Below are 16,544 nucleotides of genomic sequence, written 5' to 3'. Positions count from 1 at the left end.
AAGCTGACCAGAGAAGGTCAGGGCACTACTGCTTGCAACTGTGGTGCAGGTGAAGCAAACAGGTGCAAGGCTAAAGGATACCCCAGCCAGCTGGCTGGTCTCTTCAGCTAACTGCACGCTGCTCCAAGAGGATAGCAACACTATCTGGTAAGACTACTACACTACTACTACTTCACAGAGCTTTTTTTTTTGTCCCCTACAAGCCGTCCATTAAAGGAAAAGCAGTAATGTTATCCATGTCCGAATCTGTGCCCTATTCACTCTCCCCTACGTGTGAAAACCCAGACAACTATGGAGAGCACTATTATATCTTAAGATCAAACAAAACAATGAATTCTGGGTATTCCACATCCCTGTAGTGTACATCATCTGTATGCTGTCATCTGTACCTGTGGGATTGTTAATTTGGCACTGTGTTTTCAGACACCACTACAGAATAGAAGATCCCCTAAATAGTGCACTATAGAGTGAATAGGACACAGTTTCAGACAGTGTTTCATTCTGAGGCAAAAGAACAGAGTTGTAAAAGGGCTTCAAATGCAGCATCTGAGCATTTATTTTTTTAAAATCCCAACCGTCCCATACTTCATACATTCATAAAAGAACAAGCTAAAATGCTCAATAAATGCAGTCTAAGGCACCTTTAACTTCTACTGTGTGGAGTGCGCTCCATGTATTCTACTAAGCCACAAACTGTACAGTAGCACAAATTTAATGTTGGATAATGATAAATATTTATTACTCAGTTGAGGAAGGTCTGGATATGTAAGGTTTACTAAGGAATTCACACTACAGGACAATAAAAGCATGATTTTTATTTCACGTTATTCTACAGTGATCATTTCTTATTAAAACCTTTCAGAAAAGCAGATACAAAACTCAGTTTTACAGTTAGGAAAAATATGAAATTTGGATTCATCTTTTCAAAATGTCTTTCTATTGGACAATAGGTTAAGCAAATGTGTCTAAAAAGAGTTAGAGTTAGGATTGAATCTTGGTCCTAACAACCATGTTTTTATTCACATATTTATTTTAGTCTCAGTCTGTCCTGAGCAGTCGCTCGGTCAGGCTGGTGTCACCAAAGAAGCCAGACCGCAGATGGCAATGCATAAGAGGAGAGGAGTATGTTCCTGCTGGCTTCGGATCTCTGCACACACAGAGTCGTCCTTTTTACTCAGTGTGATGTTTGAGGAGCCAAAGAGTTCCTTAACTCTGCTGTATGTGTCCTCTTTAGCCAGAACAGCCAGACTGCGGTCCTTTAAGGAACTCTTCTCATTTCCAAGCACGTTTTGCACCTGTAAGAGATCATGGGGAACAACAGACACACCCAGTTTGGATATCCTGCTGGTAAAAGATCTTCATGAATTTTTTAATACTGATTATAAAGGGGAGACAGTTCTCACCAGGGTGTGCAGTGCCTGTATGATGGGAGAATGGCAGCAGGATTCAAGCAGTGAGAGGGTTGAGGCAGCCATCTCTAAATGCAAGAAAATAGAGAATTTTTATTATTATTTTTCACTTTAATCTTTAATTATGATATTTATGTATTTTTAATATCGTTCAACATGAATCCAGCCGCCAACATCCAGCATTTATACTGTAGCTTTAAGATCCCTTCTTCCACTGTAAGATCAAATGGTTCTGAGAATAGAGTAACCGTTCCCAATGGCATCTGATTGGACATGATTTGGCATGGAATGCTTGTGTGAAAAGGCTGGATTCAATCCTTACCAAAACTCTCATTTACCCTTTTCACATTAATATCATGAGATTCTGGTAGCCTGTAGCGCCCTCATCAGACGCATGTCAAAGAAACAGGCTCTATAGTCCAGTTCTAAAGAGCTGACACAGGTGAAGCTGCCTCAGAGCAACATAGATAGGGATATATTATGTTATTGGGGGAAGCAGTGGGAGGCTGGGAAGAGGATCCGCCTCTGCATCTGCAAAGCACTCCACCTGGCCAACAGACTGAATCCTTGGGAGCCTTTAAACAGCTGTGGGGATGGTTCTCGACCTTCCGCTACTTCCACCAATAACGTCTTTTCTGATCATGTTGCATAAAGGTGTAATGAAGATGATTTTATTATCTAAAAAGTAAAATGAAAGTTATTATAGGGACTATCTCAGTTTGTGGTGATACTAGAGATGGGCGATAAGGATAAATTTATATCATGATATTTAAAGACATTTTTTTATTATATGCAATATTTATCACAATATTTTGTCATGTAGACAAACTGCACCAGCAGCATAAACATAAAAATGCTGTCCAAATACTCTCTCACACGGAGTACTGTGATTTTTACTCAAAATATGCTGCACTCCATTGAATTAAATAAGACTGATTACACTCTTTGTAATGTAAAGTGCAGATATTCAGTGCTCTTTAAGCCCTGACAATATCCACGATCCACTCACATATTGTGTACCATGATGATAAAATTGATTACGATATGATAAAATATTGTCATAATGCCCAGCTCTAGATGATACCACTGCTGTCTTCTAAATTCCTGTCCTGTGTATTTTATGAGGTACTCTCTGATCCTGACTTAGCAACACTATGGATGGATAAAGAAATCATAACCATTCACATAAGACCTGTGAGTCCATGGTAACCATTCAGGTCTACAGTGGAAAAACAGGCTTAAAGGTTAAAGGCACAATTCATTTGACTTGTTCCTCACTCACCGTCTAAGGCACTGGTGAGGACACTGGCGGCAGTGAAGACAGAAGGCTTCAGCTGATCCTCATAAGAGATGCCTTTCTGTGGGGACTTGGCCGCACCTTTACTGCTCTGGAGCAGCTTCAGCGTGGTCTGCACTGCTGCCTTCAGAGAAGTGTCTTTGTCCAGGGTGTTGAGGTTAGGCTTCTTACCACAGCACAGATCCTCTAACTGAGAGAACATGAGAGAAAGCCATCACACTGGGCATCAAGAATCAAGAAGGACAGTATTTAGCATTAGGGGAAAAGGTTATACCTTCATCTTAAGTTCTGTAAAATCTATTGACCAAAGTTTGAATAGCCTACAAATGGCCAGCTCTGACTTACTGCAAGGTCCAATGCACTGATGGCTCTTTTGTCCTTCAGGAGGGGAGTTAGCTGCTGGAAGAAGCTGGTGCGTGTGCTGGCAGAAAGCCCTGACAGCAAGGTAAACTGAGGCTGTAGTTTAGCCAACTCTAGGAAAGTGAGACAGAGAGAGAGAGGGACACTGGTAGTCTTTGTTGTATCAGCTGAGTGTTGAGTTCAATTTGCTGGATAGATGAGCTTAGCCAACTGTTAACAAAGCTCATCCCAACAACAATTAAACACGTCATTTGGCTTTTTTCTGTAGGGAGGGTTTTATGCCCTATCTTGAAATGTTTTTTCCTACACTGAGACAGAATGTACTGCGTACGCATTTGGAAAAAGCTCCAAAAAAGTTCCACTTTTCTGCCTGATTGAGAGTTTCTGACTGTAAGCTTTCTTGTTTCCTGGTAGAAATGTCTCTGTGGGAGATTTGAGAGTTATGGAGTCCTGCTGCTGCATGAAAATGTGCTTCAGCTTTGTGCTGCATTTTGGTCTACATCAAACTTTGCAAGGTGTTAGCGCCCCCTGCTGGGCTGGCATGCTCATGCAAGCGTTTTAGGGTCAGTTTTGCATTCCCACGGATGCAGTGAAAAACCTTTGTTTTCAAAAACATCCAGATTTTCATGGTGAGATGCTTGCTATACTTGTGTTAGTGTTTTTTTTTCTTGTGTGTGTGTTAAGTTTTGCCCATTAAAGGTTAAGTAGAATAGAAGCGAAAAAAATAGAATTTTAGTCAGAACTAAAATCACATTATAAAAAGAACTAAATAAATAAATTACACAATTATAAATGATATAAAGGAATAATATTGGCAGTTATGTTTGCTATTGTGGTTGCTAACTGTTTTTAGTGCAGTCTGACACAGAACTTTTGTGTATCTGGGAAAAATCGAATGTGTATGATTGTGCAACACACTGAGTCATACGCCACACGCTGCCCTTTGTTCGGTGCACTCAGAGCAGGTGCAATAAAACCACCTGGTTCAGTTGTGTTAAATGGCTTTTACCTGCTCACTGAATAGAATGTGCTGTGTATAATTACCATCCTTTTAATAAATGTATTCTTCACACATGTTTGGAGTGAACTACTCTCAGAGGCAGAATCATGATCCTCATATTGGACTAATTATGCAGCCTTGTTTTTAAGCATGGCACTGATTCCATTTACATAAATGACTGCTGTAACCCACCCCTCCACTAAACTTCACTCCAGCCCACTCCAGCTGTTACCTCTCTGCAGCTGTTTGTTCGGTGTTGTGGGTGGCATGCTGTGGACCACGGTCACATTCTTCTTCACCGGCCCGTCCACCTCAAAACCTCCGTAGGAATCTGGCAGTAGGCACAGGTCTGTAGACACAAAGACGATAGTAGTCAGGCCAAACCAGTACACATGACTGCATTGAGATAAAATACTACTATACATGGAACTGACTGGACTAAAATCGACTGCATTAAATTAATATTTAGTGCTCTGTGTTGGTTACAGCTGCTTTGAGCTATCGCACACTTGAGCTGCAAACCCGATTCAACTTTAAATGTAACAGAGCAAATCCACATTACCAATATGACCCGTGGTCTTCACGTTGAGCTCAATCAGACAGTAAGCAAGGGCGGTCTTGGCTGGGATTTCTACTGAAACATTGCTGTCAGACTGATGGCTGCCATTCTTCACCGAAACCTAAAGAGGAGTAAGACAACATTGCAAATGAGACAAGAGCCTAAAAGGGAGCCTTTTTCGTTATGAAGAGGCCTAGAATTACTGGCTGACTACCACAGCAGCAGAGCTAACAAACAAGCTAAAGAACCTTTTCATTTAGGTTTAACAACAGTGAAGCAAGCCTGAACCATTCCTCCAGGCTGGTCCTCTTACGTCATCCATAGATTGTTTTCAGGTCCCTCTTCATGTTCCTCATTGTATACACTGAGAAGACACACTTTTCCTTTCCATGGTACATAATCACAGTTTCACATTTGGCTTGTCAGTGATATGTTTACACAATCAGACTCATGAAGATCGTTTGTCAATGATTTTTGTTTGGTAGGTATTTTAGGTAGGTATATTGCCTTTCCTTGTAGGAGGAACAAAAGTAAATGTAAAGTTAAACCCCTGTGTAACAGGAATTTGTGGTACAAAGTTAAAATGTACATTTCAGTATAATATTACTCCATTTATTACTTATTTATCATTGGTATAAATACAAAAGCAGTTTTGGTAATGTGTGTGTGTGTGTGTTATATAGTAGTCAGACCAAACCAGAACACATGACTACATTGAGATAAAATACTACTATACATGGAACTGACTGGACTAAAATCAACTGAATTAAATTAATATTTCCATATTTATTCCAAAGTGTATTTACACACACACACATATATATATATATATATATATATATATTATATTTGCATTGCTTTGTGTATGGCAGACATTTTATTCCAGGTATTTCAAACAAACAAAGCTAGTACTGTGTTTAAATTTTAATAATAATAATTTCTTTGCATTATTTGAGCAGTTGTTTTTGAGCACTTGTCATTTCTGAAAATAAATGCTCTAAATAGTGATATTTTCCATTTGGAGTTTAGGGGAAATGTTGTCCATGGTTTATGAAATACAACACAAATGTTAATTTCTCTAAACACATTGCCTATAAATAGTAAAACCACAGAAACCTTTTCCAGAGATGTGTATATATATCTATATATTTTTCCCCTCCCAATTTGGTACTGCTAATTAACCCACCCATTCGTAGCTCCCTCTAGCACTAGGAATGCTCCCGACACTAGGAGGGTAACACGTCTGGCCAACTGTTCTACCTTGGCCACTGGAACTTGTGACATCCAGGCCATAGTGCCAGAGCATTAGACCGCTGAGCCACTCTGAACCCTAATTAGAATTGTTAATGTATGACCTATAACCCTTTTTGGTTTATGTAGTGTATGTAATGTGCACAAACAACTTTTTTTTTGTAATGAGGTCTCTGAGTGTTAATCATTGAAATACACATAGATTGCATTAGTTACTGTTCACCGTTCTGGATCACAGGATTGCAGCATGATATACAGGGTGTTGACCTGCTCAGCGAACTTGAACATTTTGCACATTTTACATAGTCTGTGTCCAGCTGTGAAATGACTCTGATTATTCTATTTATGTCTGTGCATGTTCCTGTTTTCTTATTTTATGCTATCCAATGAAGCTGGACATGCAGTAGTGAACACAGCTATGCACAACATAATGCGACAATTGTGTTCTTGGAGGGGTTACTAGAGGTCTGGCTGTGGGACAAACAGAACAATAGTGTATTTTATTGCTCTCTAAATAACACAACACAATTAACTCTTTATTAATTACTTTCAACTCTGCATTCTCACTGCATTTTGGTATGCACATTCTTTTCAGTGTGCATTTAGACCTGCAGTCATGTGAAAAACAAAGTACAACTCTTTGAAATCTATGTCAAAGAAGCATCTGGTCCTTGGCAAGTTTTAAAATTAGGTAAATGCCACCTCAGATGAATAACACCACATGACCGATTACAGTGCCATTACTTATTTAACAAAAATGAGGCCAAAATGCCGAAGGAGTGTATGAAAAATAAGGATACCCTTACTGCTTTCATAGAAATTAAGAGGGTATAAATTGTGTAAGTGGCATGTGTGTACATCCGTCTTGGGGACAGGCCCCAGAGGATCTTTATCTGACGCTGAATTACGGGTTTACAGGTTGATTAAAAGCTAAAGCTAGCTCACGCTCAGATGATCCCTACATCGATCTCAGTTTACTTCTAGTGAGTGTAATAATGGGTAGCCCAGTATCACTTACACTAATCTTCTTGGGTGCAGTGAGGCCAAGGAAGGCTCCACAGCTCCCTCCCTCCTGCACTTCTTCAGTGATGGTGCAGGGCTGCGTGGTTACAATGCGTTCCTTCACCAGCGTGAACACCTCCTGCTGCTTCTCACGTGTCTGCTGGATCAGAGAGTGCTGCATGTTCAGAACTCTAGACAGGAGACAGGACAGCAAGATCAAGTACCTGGTCTGTTTTCTGAGTGAAAAAGAGAGGCTACATCAGCTGGCTATGTGGGTTAACTTAAGTAAAGAGAGGACACCTGCAGAGTCACGTAGCGTAGTTAAGCACTGTCCCCTTTGTGGTTAACCAGGGTGACCGGGTTTAACAGGGTTCGACTACCAAGCAGCTTGTCGTCTATCAGACAAGCCCTAATCACCCACTCTGGTTGGACAGTTTTAATGATTAGGTGCTATGATAAAACTATGCTAAAGGGGAAATGTGAACGTTTATTCAAATAGGGATGCACTGAATTCACTCAAAACTTTATACTTGATGTACACACCATAAAACACCCTTCACAATACACTAGCAATGACTTGCAATACACAGGCTAACATCAGTGTCAATCAAAATTATTCAACCCCAACTGCAAATCAGGTGTATTAATAAACGGTTCAATTATTATTTAAGACCAGTCTAAACAGCTCAACATAACTAATAGATCAAGTGCTTTCTCCACATTCATCACAAAATGCCACTTTTAATGACGACTGCAGTCTCGAATTATTCAACTCCTTTATGACAAGCGTCTTTAGTACTCAGTAGAGCAGAGTACCGTTTACTGGTATGACCTGCTGCAAACGCGACGCATAGTCAGACACCAGCTTCTGGCAACGTTCCTGAAGAACCTTAGCCCATTCCTCATGCGTAGCGGCCTCCAGTTCACTACTATTCTTGGGTTTGTGTGCTGCAACCACCTTCTTCAAACTGCACACTGAAACCTCAGTGCCTGCTGCCACTGAATCTTGCTGCAGGTCTTTTGCAGTCACTCAATGTTTTTTGAGTGACCACCTTCCTTTTCAGGAATCCAGTGGCAGCTGGTGATAGCTTTCTCTTTCTGCCACATCCAGGTAGAGTAGCCAGTGTTCCTTTACCTTCAAACTTGTGACCTATGCTTTCAGCTGTATCTCTAGGATCATTCAGTGCTTTGCTCTCTTTTTGTATTCCTTTCTTTGTTTGTGCAGGGCAACAATCTCCTCTCTGAACTTGTTGGACAACTCTCTTGTTTTAGCCATTTTTCTAACATGCCCTCAAACATCATGGTCAACAAGCCCCTAGCCAGTCCAGGTATTCGCACACCTCATGCTTGGAGAAACCACATGTTCTATTAGTTGTGTTTTGATTGCTACTGTATTGCTGTTCCAAAGGCTGGCAAGTGTGTTAAAGAGCAGTTAAACCCATGAAAAGACTTGATAAGAGTGTTGAAGATCCCGGTGTTGTAGATGTTTCACACTGCCCAGGTCTGAAGAAACTGAACATACAAAAGTCTGATGAAACTGTATTTGGAGAACAAGGGTCTGGACAGCAGTGCTGTTAAAGGTTTGTAGAAACACCAGTCATATCAGAGCCATGGAAAAGAGAAAAGTAGAACAGTACACCCTTTTCATGCATAATGAGGAAGTCACAGTCAAGCCGTTAGTGTTGGACTTCAATCAGAAACATCTATCAGACCATATGCATACAGTAACATGAAAAAGTTAGGAAACCTTTGTTTTTTTTTTATTTAAACAGATGGATTTGATTTGATCTTCATTTAAACAATATTAAGAGATGTAGGTAATAAAACTAAACCAATACGACTGAAGAAATATCTTTTAAAAATTATTTGTAAAATGTAATTAATAGAAAAATGTAAGGAAAAGTTAGAACACGCTATGCTCTGTTAGCTGGTTTTAGCTGGTCCCCTTTTGGCTAAAATAACTTCAGATAGACGTTTCCTACAATGATCTACTGGTCTCTGACATCACTTGAAAGCAAGTTTGTCCCACTCCTCCATGCAGAATTCTTTCAGCTGTGTGAGGTTTCGGTTTTTGATTTTAGACAGAGGGCCTCACATTTTCCTCAAGCGCCCTCTGATAAAGTAAAGTAAAGAATACCTAGTGGATTCTATGTGAGAGATCTCTCCAGGCCCAGCTGCAGAAAAGCAGCCCCAAACCAAACATTTCCACCGTCATGCTTCACAGTTGATATGGGTTCTTGTGCTCAAATGTTGTGTCCTGTGTATGCCCACCATGTCCTCTGTTACTGTGTTCAAATAGTTTAACTTTGGATTCATTTGTCCAAAGCACTTTGTTCCAGATGTCCTGGTCTTGGTCTAGGGGTTCTCTGGAAAATCTTAGTCTTGCTCTGATGTCTGACAGTAAAGGTTTCCTCATTGTACAACTCCCATGAAAATCAAACATGTGCTGTCTCCTTCTGATGGTAGATGTTGTACTTTTACTTCAGCTGTGGAAAGAGCTACCAGTAGGATTGCTGGAGGCTTCTTTATGTATTTTGTGGTCTGCTGTTGGACTGAACTTGCTAGGATGATGGCTATTTCCCCTTTCCCCAGGACACTCCACGATGACCTGACATGGCCATGTCGGCAGCGGTTGCACTAGTAAATTATTTAGTGGGCAGTGAAACAACCGTCTTTCTAAAGGCCTCAGAGAGCTCTTTGGATCTCACTGCGGTTGTAACACTGACTTCACCAATCAGGAGCAACCCTAACTAAAGGTCTAAGATTTAAATAAGACAGGCTCCCCCAGAATCCTCTCTAATGATGTTCTAATCATTTGCAGCTGTTGTGCGGCACCTGATTGTAATTTTAGGCATTTGAAGTAGTAATACATGTAGGGGTGTCCTAACTTTTTCCTCACAGGAAAACAGTATTTTTAGTAATTACATTTTACAAATGATTTTAAAGGCATTTCTTCAGTTTTTTGCCTCCATATCACAATGCTGTTCAAGTGAAGATTAAATGCCCATATGTTTAGATATATTCAAGTATAAAAATAGGGGCGTCTTAACTTTTCACTTCACTGTAAGTGTCAAATTAATGAGCTTCAGCAACTTCAGCTATCTGATGTTTGACATGTGCATCTCTTCTGATCCTTGCAGAATTTCTATCTAGAGTTCTTATGGTTTCTTATGGCAAATTGCACATAGTGCTGTCATTCTAGCTCCATGTTATCTGACTGTGCAGATGCAGAATGTGTTCATGGGTCAAACAGCCCAACAGTTGGGCTAAAATCCAGGTATCCTCATTAGATTGTAAAGAAAAGTATTTTCAGTTATCATACTAATCTATTTCGATGATCATCATGGTAAAAGATCAGATGATGATCAGCCAAAATCAGATAATGATAGATTGATATATATACTTATCTACCAAAGTGGATAAGAGATCAAGCACCTGCTCGTTTGTACCAACCTAAAGCTAGCTATAGCACACATAACAGTAATGTAATGTATGTCAGTTGTTCCTTAAGCAGTGCATACTTTTAATCCCTCATGTTTGTCGCTATCAAAAATAAATTTGAACTTTGTTTGGCAGTTTTTAATGCATTTCAATGCTAATTAAAAAATGCTTCTCCCAATAACAGTTTTATTTATGTATGTGGGCTTACTATTAAGAAATTATGGTGTGTTCCATTTTTAAATTACTATTTTGTCTTTGTCAGTAAACCCACAGACATTACTGTTGTGTAGAAATTTGAATGGTCACATGTTCAAGTTTGGCTTTGATAACAGTCAACATTAAGCATGAAAATTAATTTCTTATGTCTAAGAATAAAGTTTTGCATCAACACAGAGCTTGTATCTTCACTTTTAACAAAAAAATGAACATGTAAATATTACAATTTCAATATGAGGAAAAAAGGTCTCTGGGTTTCCTTTTTTTAAGGCACACAAGATACTGTATCCACAACCACACACCATACAGCACAGTATGCTGTTCCTATTACAGGGTAAACTGATACTGATCATAGATCATTTACAAAAAAAACCCAGGCCAGCTTTCCTTCAGTGTCCTGCTTATTGCACAAACAGCCGTGTTTTTCCAGGCTTTTGTCTTTCAGTATGGCTCACAACAAAAATAGCACTAATATTCTGCCAGCAAATGCAGTCTCACTTCCACTTCCTCATTTCAGTCTTCATCCCACCCTTTCTTATGATGGTAAAAAGCAGCTTTATGGCCGTGTGAAGATCACTCCAGAGATAATCTCAATGAGAACTTTTTACTTCCCTCAGCACTATCCCTCATTCACTCACCTGTCTTTAGTTTCATCCAGCAGTTTCTGTAGATCCACTTCTTGCTTTTTGAGGTTTCCAAATGAAGAAGCTAGCTTGGATGAACCTTTTGCCTCCAAATTTATACTTCCTGGGCCGAAGCCTGCTTCAGCTCCTCCGCTGGTATTATTTTTTAACGTACTGTTATAATTCATAAAGTCTGTCTCAATCATACCTGCCAACAGAAAAAAAAATGCACAGTCTCGTGTTCACACAGTGCAACGTCAACCCTTTCTTTGAGGATTATGTCCTTGATTTAATTATTACAATACAGGCGATTATGAGCTTGAATACATGAATACTTCAAGGCGAGGTGGCTGGTGATTTGGAGTAGAACCGGCTTCATACCTGCATCTATGTTCTTTTCTCCCTGAAGTAGATCATTGAGGGTGAAGTCTGATGGTAGGTATTTGGGTCGCTGCCAGAACCAAAAGCGGCTGCGCTTGATGACCAGGGACAGGAGTTTGAGGTTGTCTGACTCGTTCAGCCGGGACACAGGTATCAGACAGCCCTCAGGGTCAATCTCGGTCACAAATTTACTGGTCGCTTTGGCAAACATCTTTCTTATGTAGATTCCTGGCTGTAACACACAAAATAGGGCATTCACTTATCATCACCACCACCAACATCATCTTCATCACCATACCAAGATGTGAAAAAAAACAATGAAGGTTTCCTATTTTAGATATTTACAAGGAATGTGTTATAATTTATTTAAACCCAAGACACTGAGAATTGAAACTGAGAATTGAAAGAAAGAAAAAGTTTAATATTACTTTTTGAAATGGTCTATGATTGTTTTTAGAGTGAAGCTAAATGTTTATTAGTGATTTTTGTATTTAGCTTTAGCTTTTAGCCACACCTCTGCATTTCACACCAGGAACTGAGACTGCATTGCTGTCTCTTCTTGCCAAGTAGGTAGACCCCAATGTTTCAAAGTAGACGTTTCTAGTCTTAACAGTCAGTGTGTAACATTAAAAACTGTCACTACTGAACACACTTTTAAAGCAATTACAAGTTTTACAAGTCTAAGTGTGTTTTGCATGGATTTTCTGTATTTATGCAAAACAAAAAAAAGGACACAATATTATTTTCATATCAGAATACAGACCAGGTATTTGATATCAGACATGTTTCTTATATCAACATGTACACCAATCAGCCATAACATTAGCACTGCTGACAGGTGAAGTGAAAACACTATCTTCATCTACAGTGGCATCTGTCAAGAAGTGGATATATTATATCTATAGTTAATGGTATAATTTGTTCATAATATCTTTGCTGTGCCTTATTGTATTACTGTGCTGTATTGTGTAACTGCTACTGGCTGCTAAATTTCAAATCAATAAAGTATCTATTTATCTATCCAGACATCCATCTAGATATCTAGATATGAGAATCTGAGCCACTGTGACAAGGGCCACATTGTGATGGCTAGACGACTTGGTGAGAACATCTTCAAAACACCAGGCAGGTCTTGTGGGGTTATTCTAGTATGCAGTGATCAGGACCTACCAAAAGTACTCACAGAAAGAACCACATGACCGGTGACAGGATCACGGGCAGCTAAGGCTTATTGATGCAATACATGGAAGCCCCACCTCACCCCAACTTACAGGACTTAAAGGATCTGCTGCTAATGTCTTGGTGCCACATACCACAGGACACCTTCAGAGGTCTTGTGGAGTCCATGCCTTAAATGGTTAGATCTGTTGTGTAGACACAAGGGGGACCTACTTAATATTAGGCGGGTGGTGCTAATGTTACGGCTGACCTGTGTCAGTTACTTATCATTCTGCATAGTAGATCATTAAAACAGATCATAACATTTGCATATTAATAGACTTGATGTACCCTGGCTGCTATTAGCAAAACTAAGACACCTGAATCAGAAAGTCATTACACATCAAACCACTCTCAATTACCTTGCTTACATCTCAAGAACTGACTCATGCAGAAGTGGAAAAATTACTTCTGTAGGCCACTGGAGGACAATGAAAAGTTTACTCGAAGGAAATCGCCCATTTGACTCAGACCGGGTTGTAATAAGGAATACAATATCCCCACTGCAGTTCTGTACAGGCCCGATAATCACTAAGAGCAGGTATGAATAAAGGTTTTGGGGAGAGGCCATCAACTATTAGTACCTCAAGGGTATCTCTTATTGTAAAGAGTCAAGAACACTATTCTGAATAAGCAGCAGAATCGTTTCTGTAAGATCTCCAGTTACAACCTGATAACCTGGTGCCGAGTACTTCCAGAAGGAAATATACGGAAGTAAAGAGCCTGCAGCTCTGAATTATTATTGAGAACATCAAATATCTGAGTGTTCCTATTACTGTGTTTAATTAATGCTCAGACTTTTTTTAACAATGCCCGTGTTAAAATGTGGCTCACTGTTCCATGTACTGGAGTTATAAACGTGTTACCAAATAAACTAAATTTCCAATAAGATTTTAATATGTGCTACTTTTATGAGGAACCTGTGGTGACTGCTCAGTACGTTTCAATACAGCCCTGTAATTGAAAGTCTCTTGATCTGAAGTTGACACATGCATAGTAGCCAAGCCTGTGGATATGTGGCTAAAACCAAAGAGAACTCTAAAGAGAACAATCTGTAACAATGCATGCATCTGCTTCTACCTGTGCTTTAACACTGTGTTAGGAGATCAGGTCATGTTCACATTGAAAAGAGGTGTCAACACACTTTGTGAAGGCTGTGGCTGTGTGTATGGCGGTGGTCAGAGACAGAAGTTCACCACATTTAGGACAAGTGTTACTGTCGTTATGTGAAAAACTGACAGGTATCGCGCATCAGTAAAACCAAAACCAAAGTTTTACATCTAAAAAGTCTTTCTGTGGACATAGAAAAGATAGCACTGCAGATTCAGATGATTCATTGGCTGTTTTCAATGGTTTCTTTAGATAGTTGACAGTATTCAATACAGTGGCAGTGACAGGTGAAGGATTATGTTTACAGGAGGTTCTCTGGAGTAAATGAGGCATGTGTACTATATGTAGTTTCTAATAAAAATAAAATCTGTGTATGTGCAAAACCACAAACACAGCTTGTCTAGTCCCTGTAGAAAAGTCCAGCCAATAGGATAGTTCTCAGAGAAAGCCAGGCATGGGCTAGAGAGGTATAAAGCCCTCAAAGCCACAGCATTGAGCTGTGGAGCAGTCAGACTGTCTTCACTGGAATGATGGTCCTCCCTCCAGTATTTTTGGGGTGGGTTAGGGTGGTGATCATCCAACATCCTGACCTCACTAACACTCTTGTCACTGAATGCAATGAAATCCTCACAGCAATGCTCCAAAATCTAGTAGAAGGCCTTTCCTGGACAGTAGAGACAGATACAAAAGCTGGATAAACTGTTTTTAAACCCCTTGATTTCTAAGAAACAATTCATTAGCATGTGTCCCAATACTTTCTGTGTAAGCTAATGCAGATATAAACAAATCTAAGATACAATATGTGTTTATATGACTATATTTATTAAGATTTACAACAAGTAAAGAAGTAGATCATAAATCTACAGAGTAAATAAACGTTTATAATACCACTCAGGCCCTGGGTTACAGTGTGATCAAGGTGGGTTACAGTATCAATATATACTAAATACTGGTACCACAGTACTTTTTTCAAGTACCTTAAACACGCATTCATTTCAGCCAAGCAAGAGAACTCCTGATTGCACTTGTTTAATCAGTCGGTCTTCAAATATCTAGTCAGCTGCCTTGAAATGAAGACATGTAATCACATCATGTGTCGTGTGATACGTTCAACAAACAGCTTGGAAGATACAGAGTATAGAGGACAGGATATTCATTTTAGAGGAAAAACAACTGACTGAATTATTATTATATATAATTAATAATCAAAAATGAGACGTGTGTTAAATGGTATAAGTAAGTATGTTTGGGGATATGATTTGCCTATACTTTCTGGAGATGGGTGGTTTCTCTTTATATCTACTCATATCAATATACAGTTTTTTATCTGTGCAATAAACAGTCATATTAATACGGTAACCTGAAACAGTCTCTATATCTTTGTCAATAACAAATTGCCAGGATTCCTCACATCAGGAAATATGTGACATTTATGACATTTACATTCTGGTCTGTTTTTTGTTGTTGTTTTTTTCCTGACCAGTTACCATTTTTTTTATCTAGTTTTTTTATTAAGCTAATCCTAATCCTAAAAGTACTATATCACAGAATATTTATTTGGAAGTATTCTTTTATCTTTTGCAGGAACGCCGTACTTTGGAGCCCCTGAAGGGATGTGGTGTTTTTATTTATTTATTTATTTTTTTAAGTAAAAAAGTTGTAATACCAGATACTATCAGGTGAGCACCTGATACACCAGGGGAAAAATTATACATATATATATATATATATATATATATATATATATATATATATATATACACACACACATATATATTTCCCCCTGATCTATTAGGTGCTCACCTCATCATATCTGGTGCTCACCACATAGTATCTGGTGCTCACCACATAGTATCTGGTGCTCACCACTTCTTTTTACCTAAAAAAAAAATACGTTACACCACACTGTTAAACTGGAATACGACCTACACTGCTTTAATCTCAGCAAATCAAGTTAAATTACCCAACACTATCACTCCCACCACCTTCACCACCACCACCTCCACCTCCACCTCCACAACAACGACAGCTCCCCTGTGAAAGAGCCACCGCGCCAACAAAGAGCACTCAAGCGGTTTCAGACAAAGCACAGGCTGAGAAACGGTTTAGTCGCTGAAGGGTGTAGAGACGTCTTGGCGACGTGTTCGCGCGGTCTGTGGAGCTATCTAGCTAAAAGGGTTCAGGGCACTTCCCTGTCCTCTAAAATGACCTGTTCGGTGAACAAACCGGCTTGACGAGCCCCAGCATATCTCCAGCATATCTCCACTCTCAGCGCGGCGGAAATAATGAGACCCGAAAAGCTGCACAACAAGCGCCTGTGAGCTTTCGCTTTCTGGAGGCTCTCCAAACCGAAAGAGCCCTGCATGTCCTACAAGCCCACAGCAGAGAGTCTTACCGTTTCTTTGACTCCTCCGAAGCGTCTCCTCCTCGTCTGTGTCTGTCTGCGCTCTTCCGGACAGTCTGCCCTCCCTCGCGCTTTTATCTCCCTGTCTCCCTCTCAGCGAGGGACCCTCCAGACCACACCTCCAGCGGGGAGAGAGACAGCCCATCCCTCCCTGTTGTCTGTCGTCCTGTCTCCAGCCTGGGCTCTCGGTAGTGTTCAGGGGCAGGTCTTTGTTTTTGTTTCTTCACAAAATGGCTGAGGAGCTGGTCTGAGGTGGATCCACGCTCCGGTCTC

General features: G+C 39.9%; 1 protein-coding gene across 3 annotated transcripts; it reads right to left on the bottom strand.

The window, feature by feature from the left end:
* Positions 1–800: 800 nt before the first annotated feature.
* On the bottom strand, positions 801–16,544 carry gsdmeb (gasdermin Eb). Of its 3 annotated transcripts, XM_072679422.1 has the most exons (11): positions 16,263–16,544; positions 14,499–14,531; positions 11,540–11,771; positions 11,174–11,366; positions 6,895–7,069; positions 4,629–4,746; positions 4,299–4,415; positions 3,052–3,179; positions 2,692–2,896; positions 1,404–1,477; positions 801–1,295 (listed from the first exon to the last, which is right to left on the bottom strand). In XM_072679422.1, the coding sequence occupies exons 3-11, from the start codon at positions 11,748–11,750 to the stop codon at positions 1,065–1,067; spliced, it is 1,452 nt and encodes a 483-aa protein (XP_072535523.1). In that variant the 5' UTR covers positions 11,751–11,771; positions 14,499–14,531; positions 16,263–16,544; the 3' UTR covers positions 801–1,064. The 3 variants fall into 3 exon arrangements, with proteins under 3 accessions (XP_072535523.1, XP_072535521.1, XP_072535520.1); XM_072679420.1 differs by lacking the exon at positions 14,499–14,531; XM_072679419.1 differs by lacking the exons at positions 14,499–14,531; positions 16,263–16,544 and adding an exon at positions 16,094–16,144.

The sequence above is a fragment of the Salminus brasiliensis genome, chromosome 5, assembly GCF_030463535.1.
Source record: "Salminus brasiliensis chromosome 5, fSalBra1.hap2, whole genome shotgun sequence".
NCBI classification, from domain to species: Eukaryota; Metazoa; Chordata; class Actinopteri; order Characiformes; family Bryconidae; genus Salminus; species Salminus brasiliensis.
This window is presented reverse-complemented; position numbering and strand designations above follow the sequence as displayed.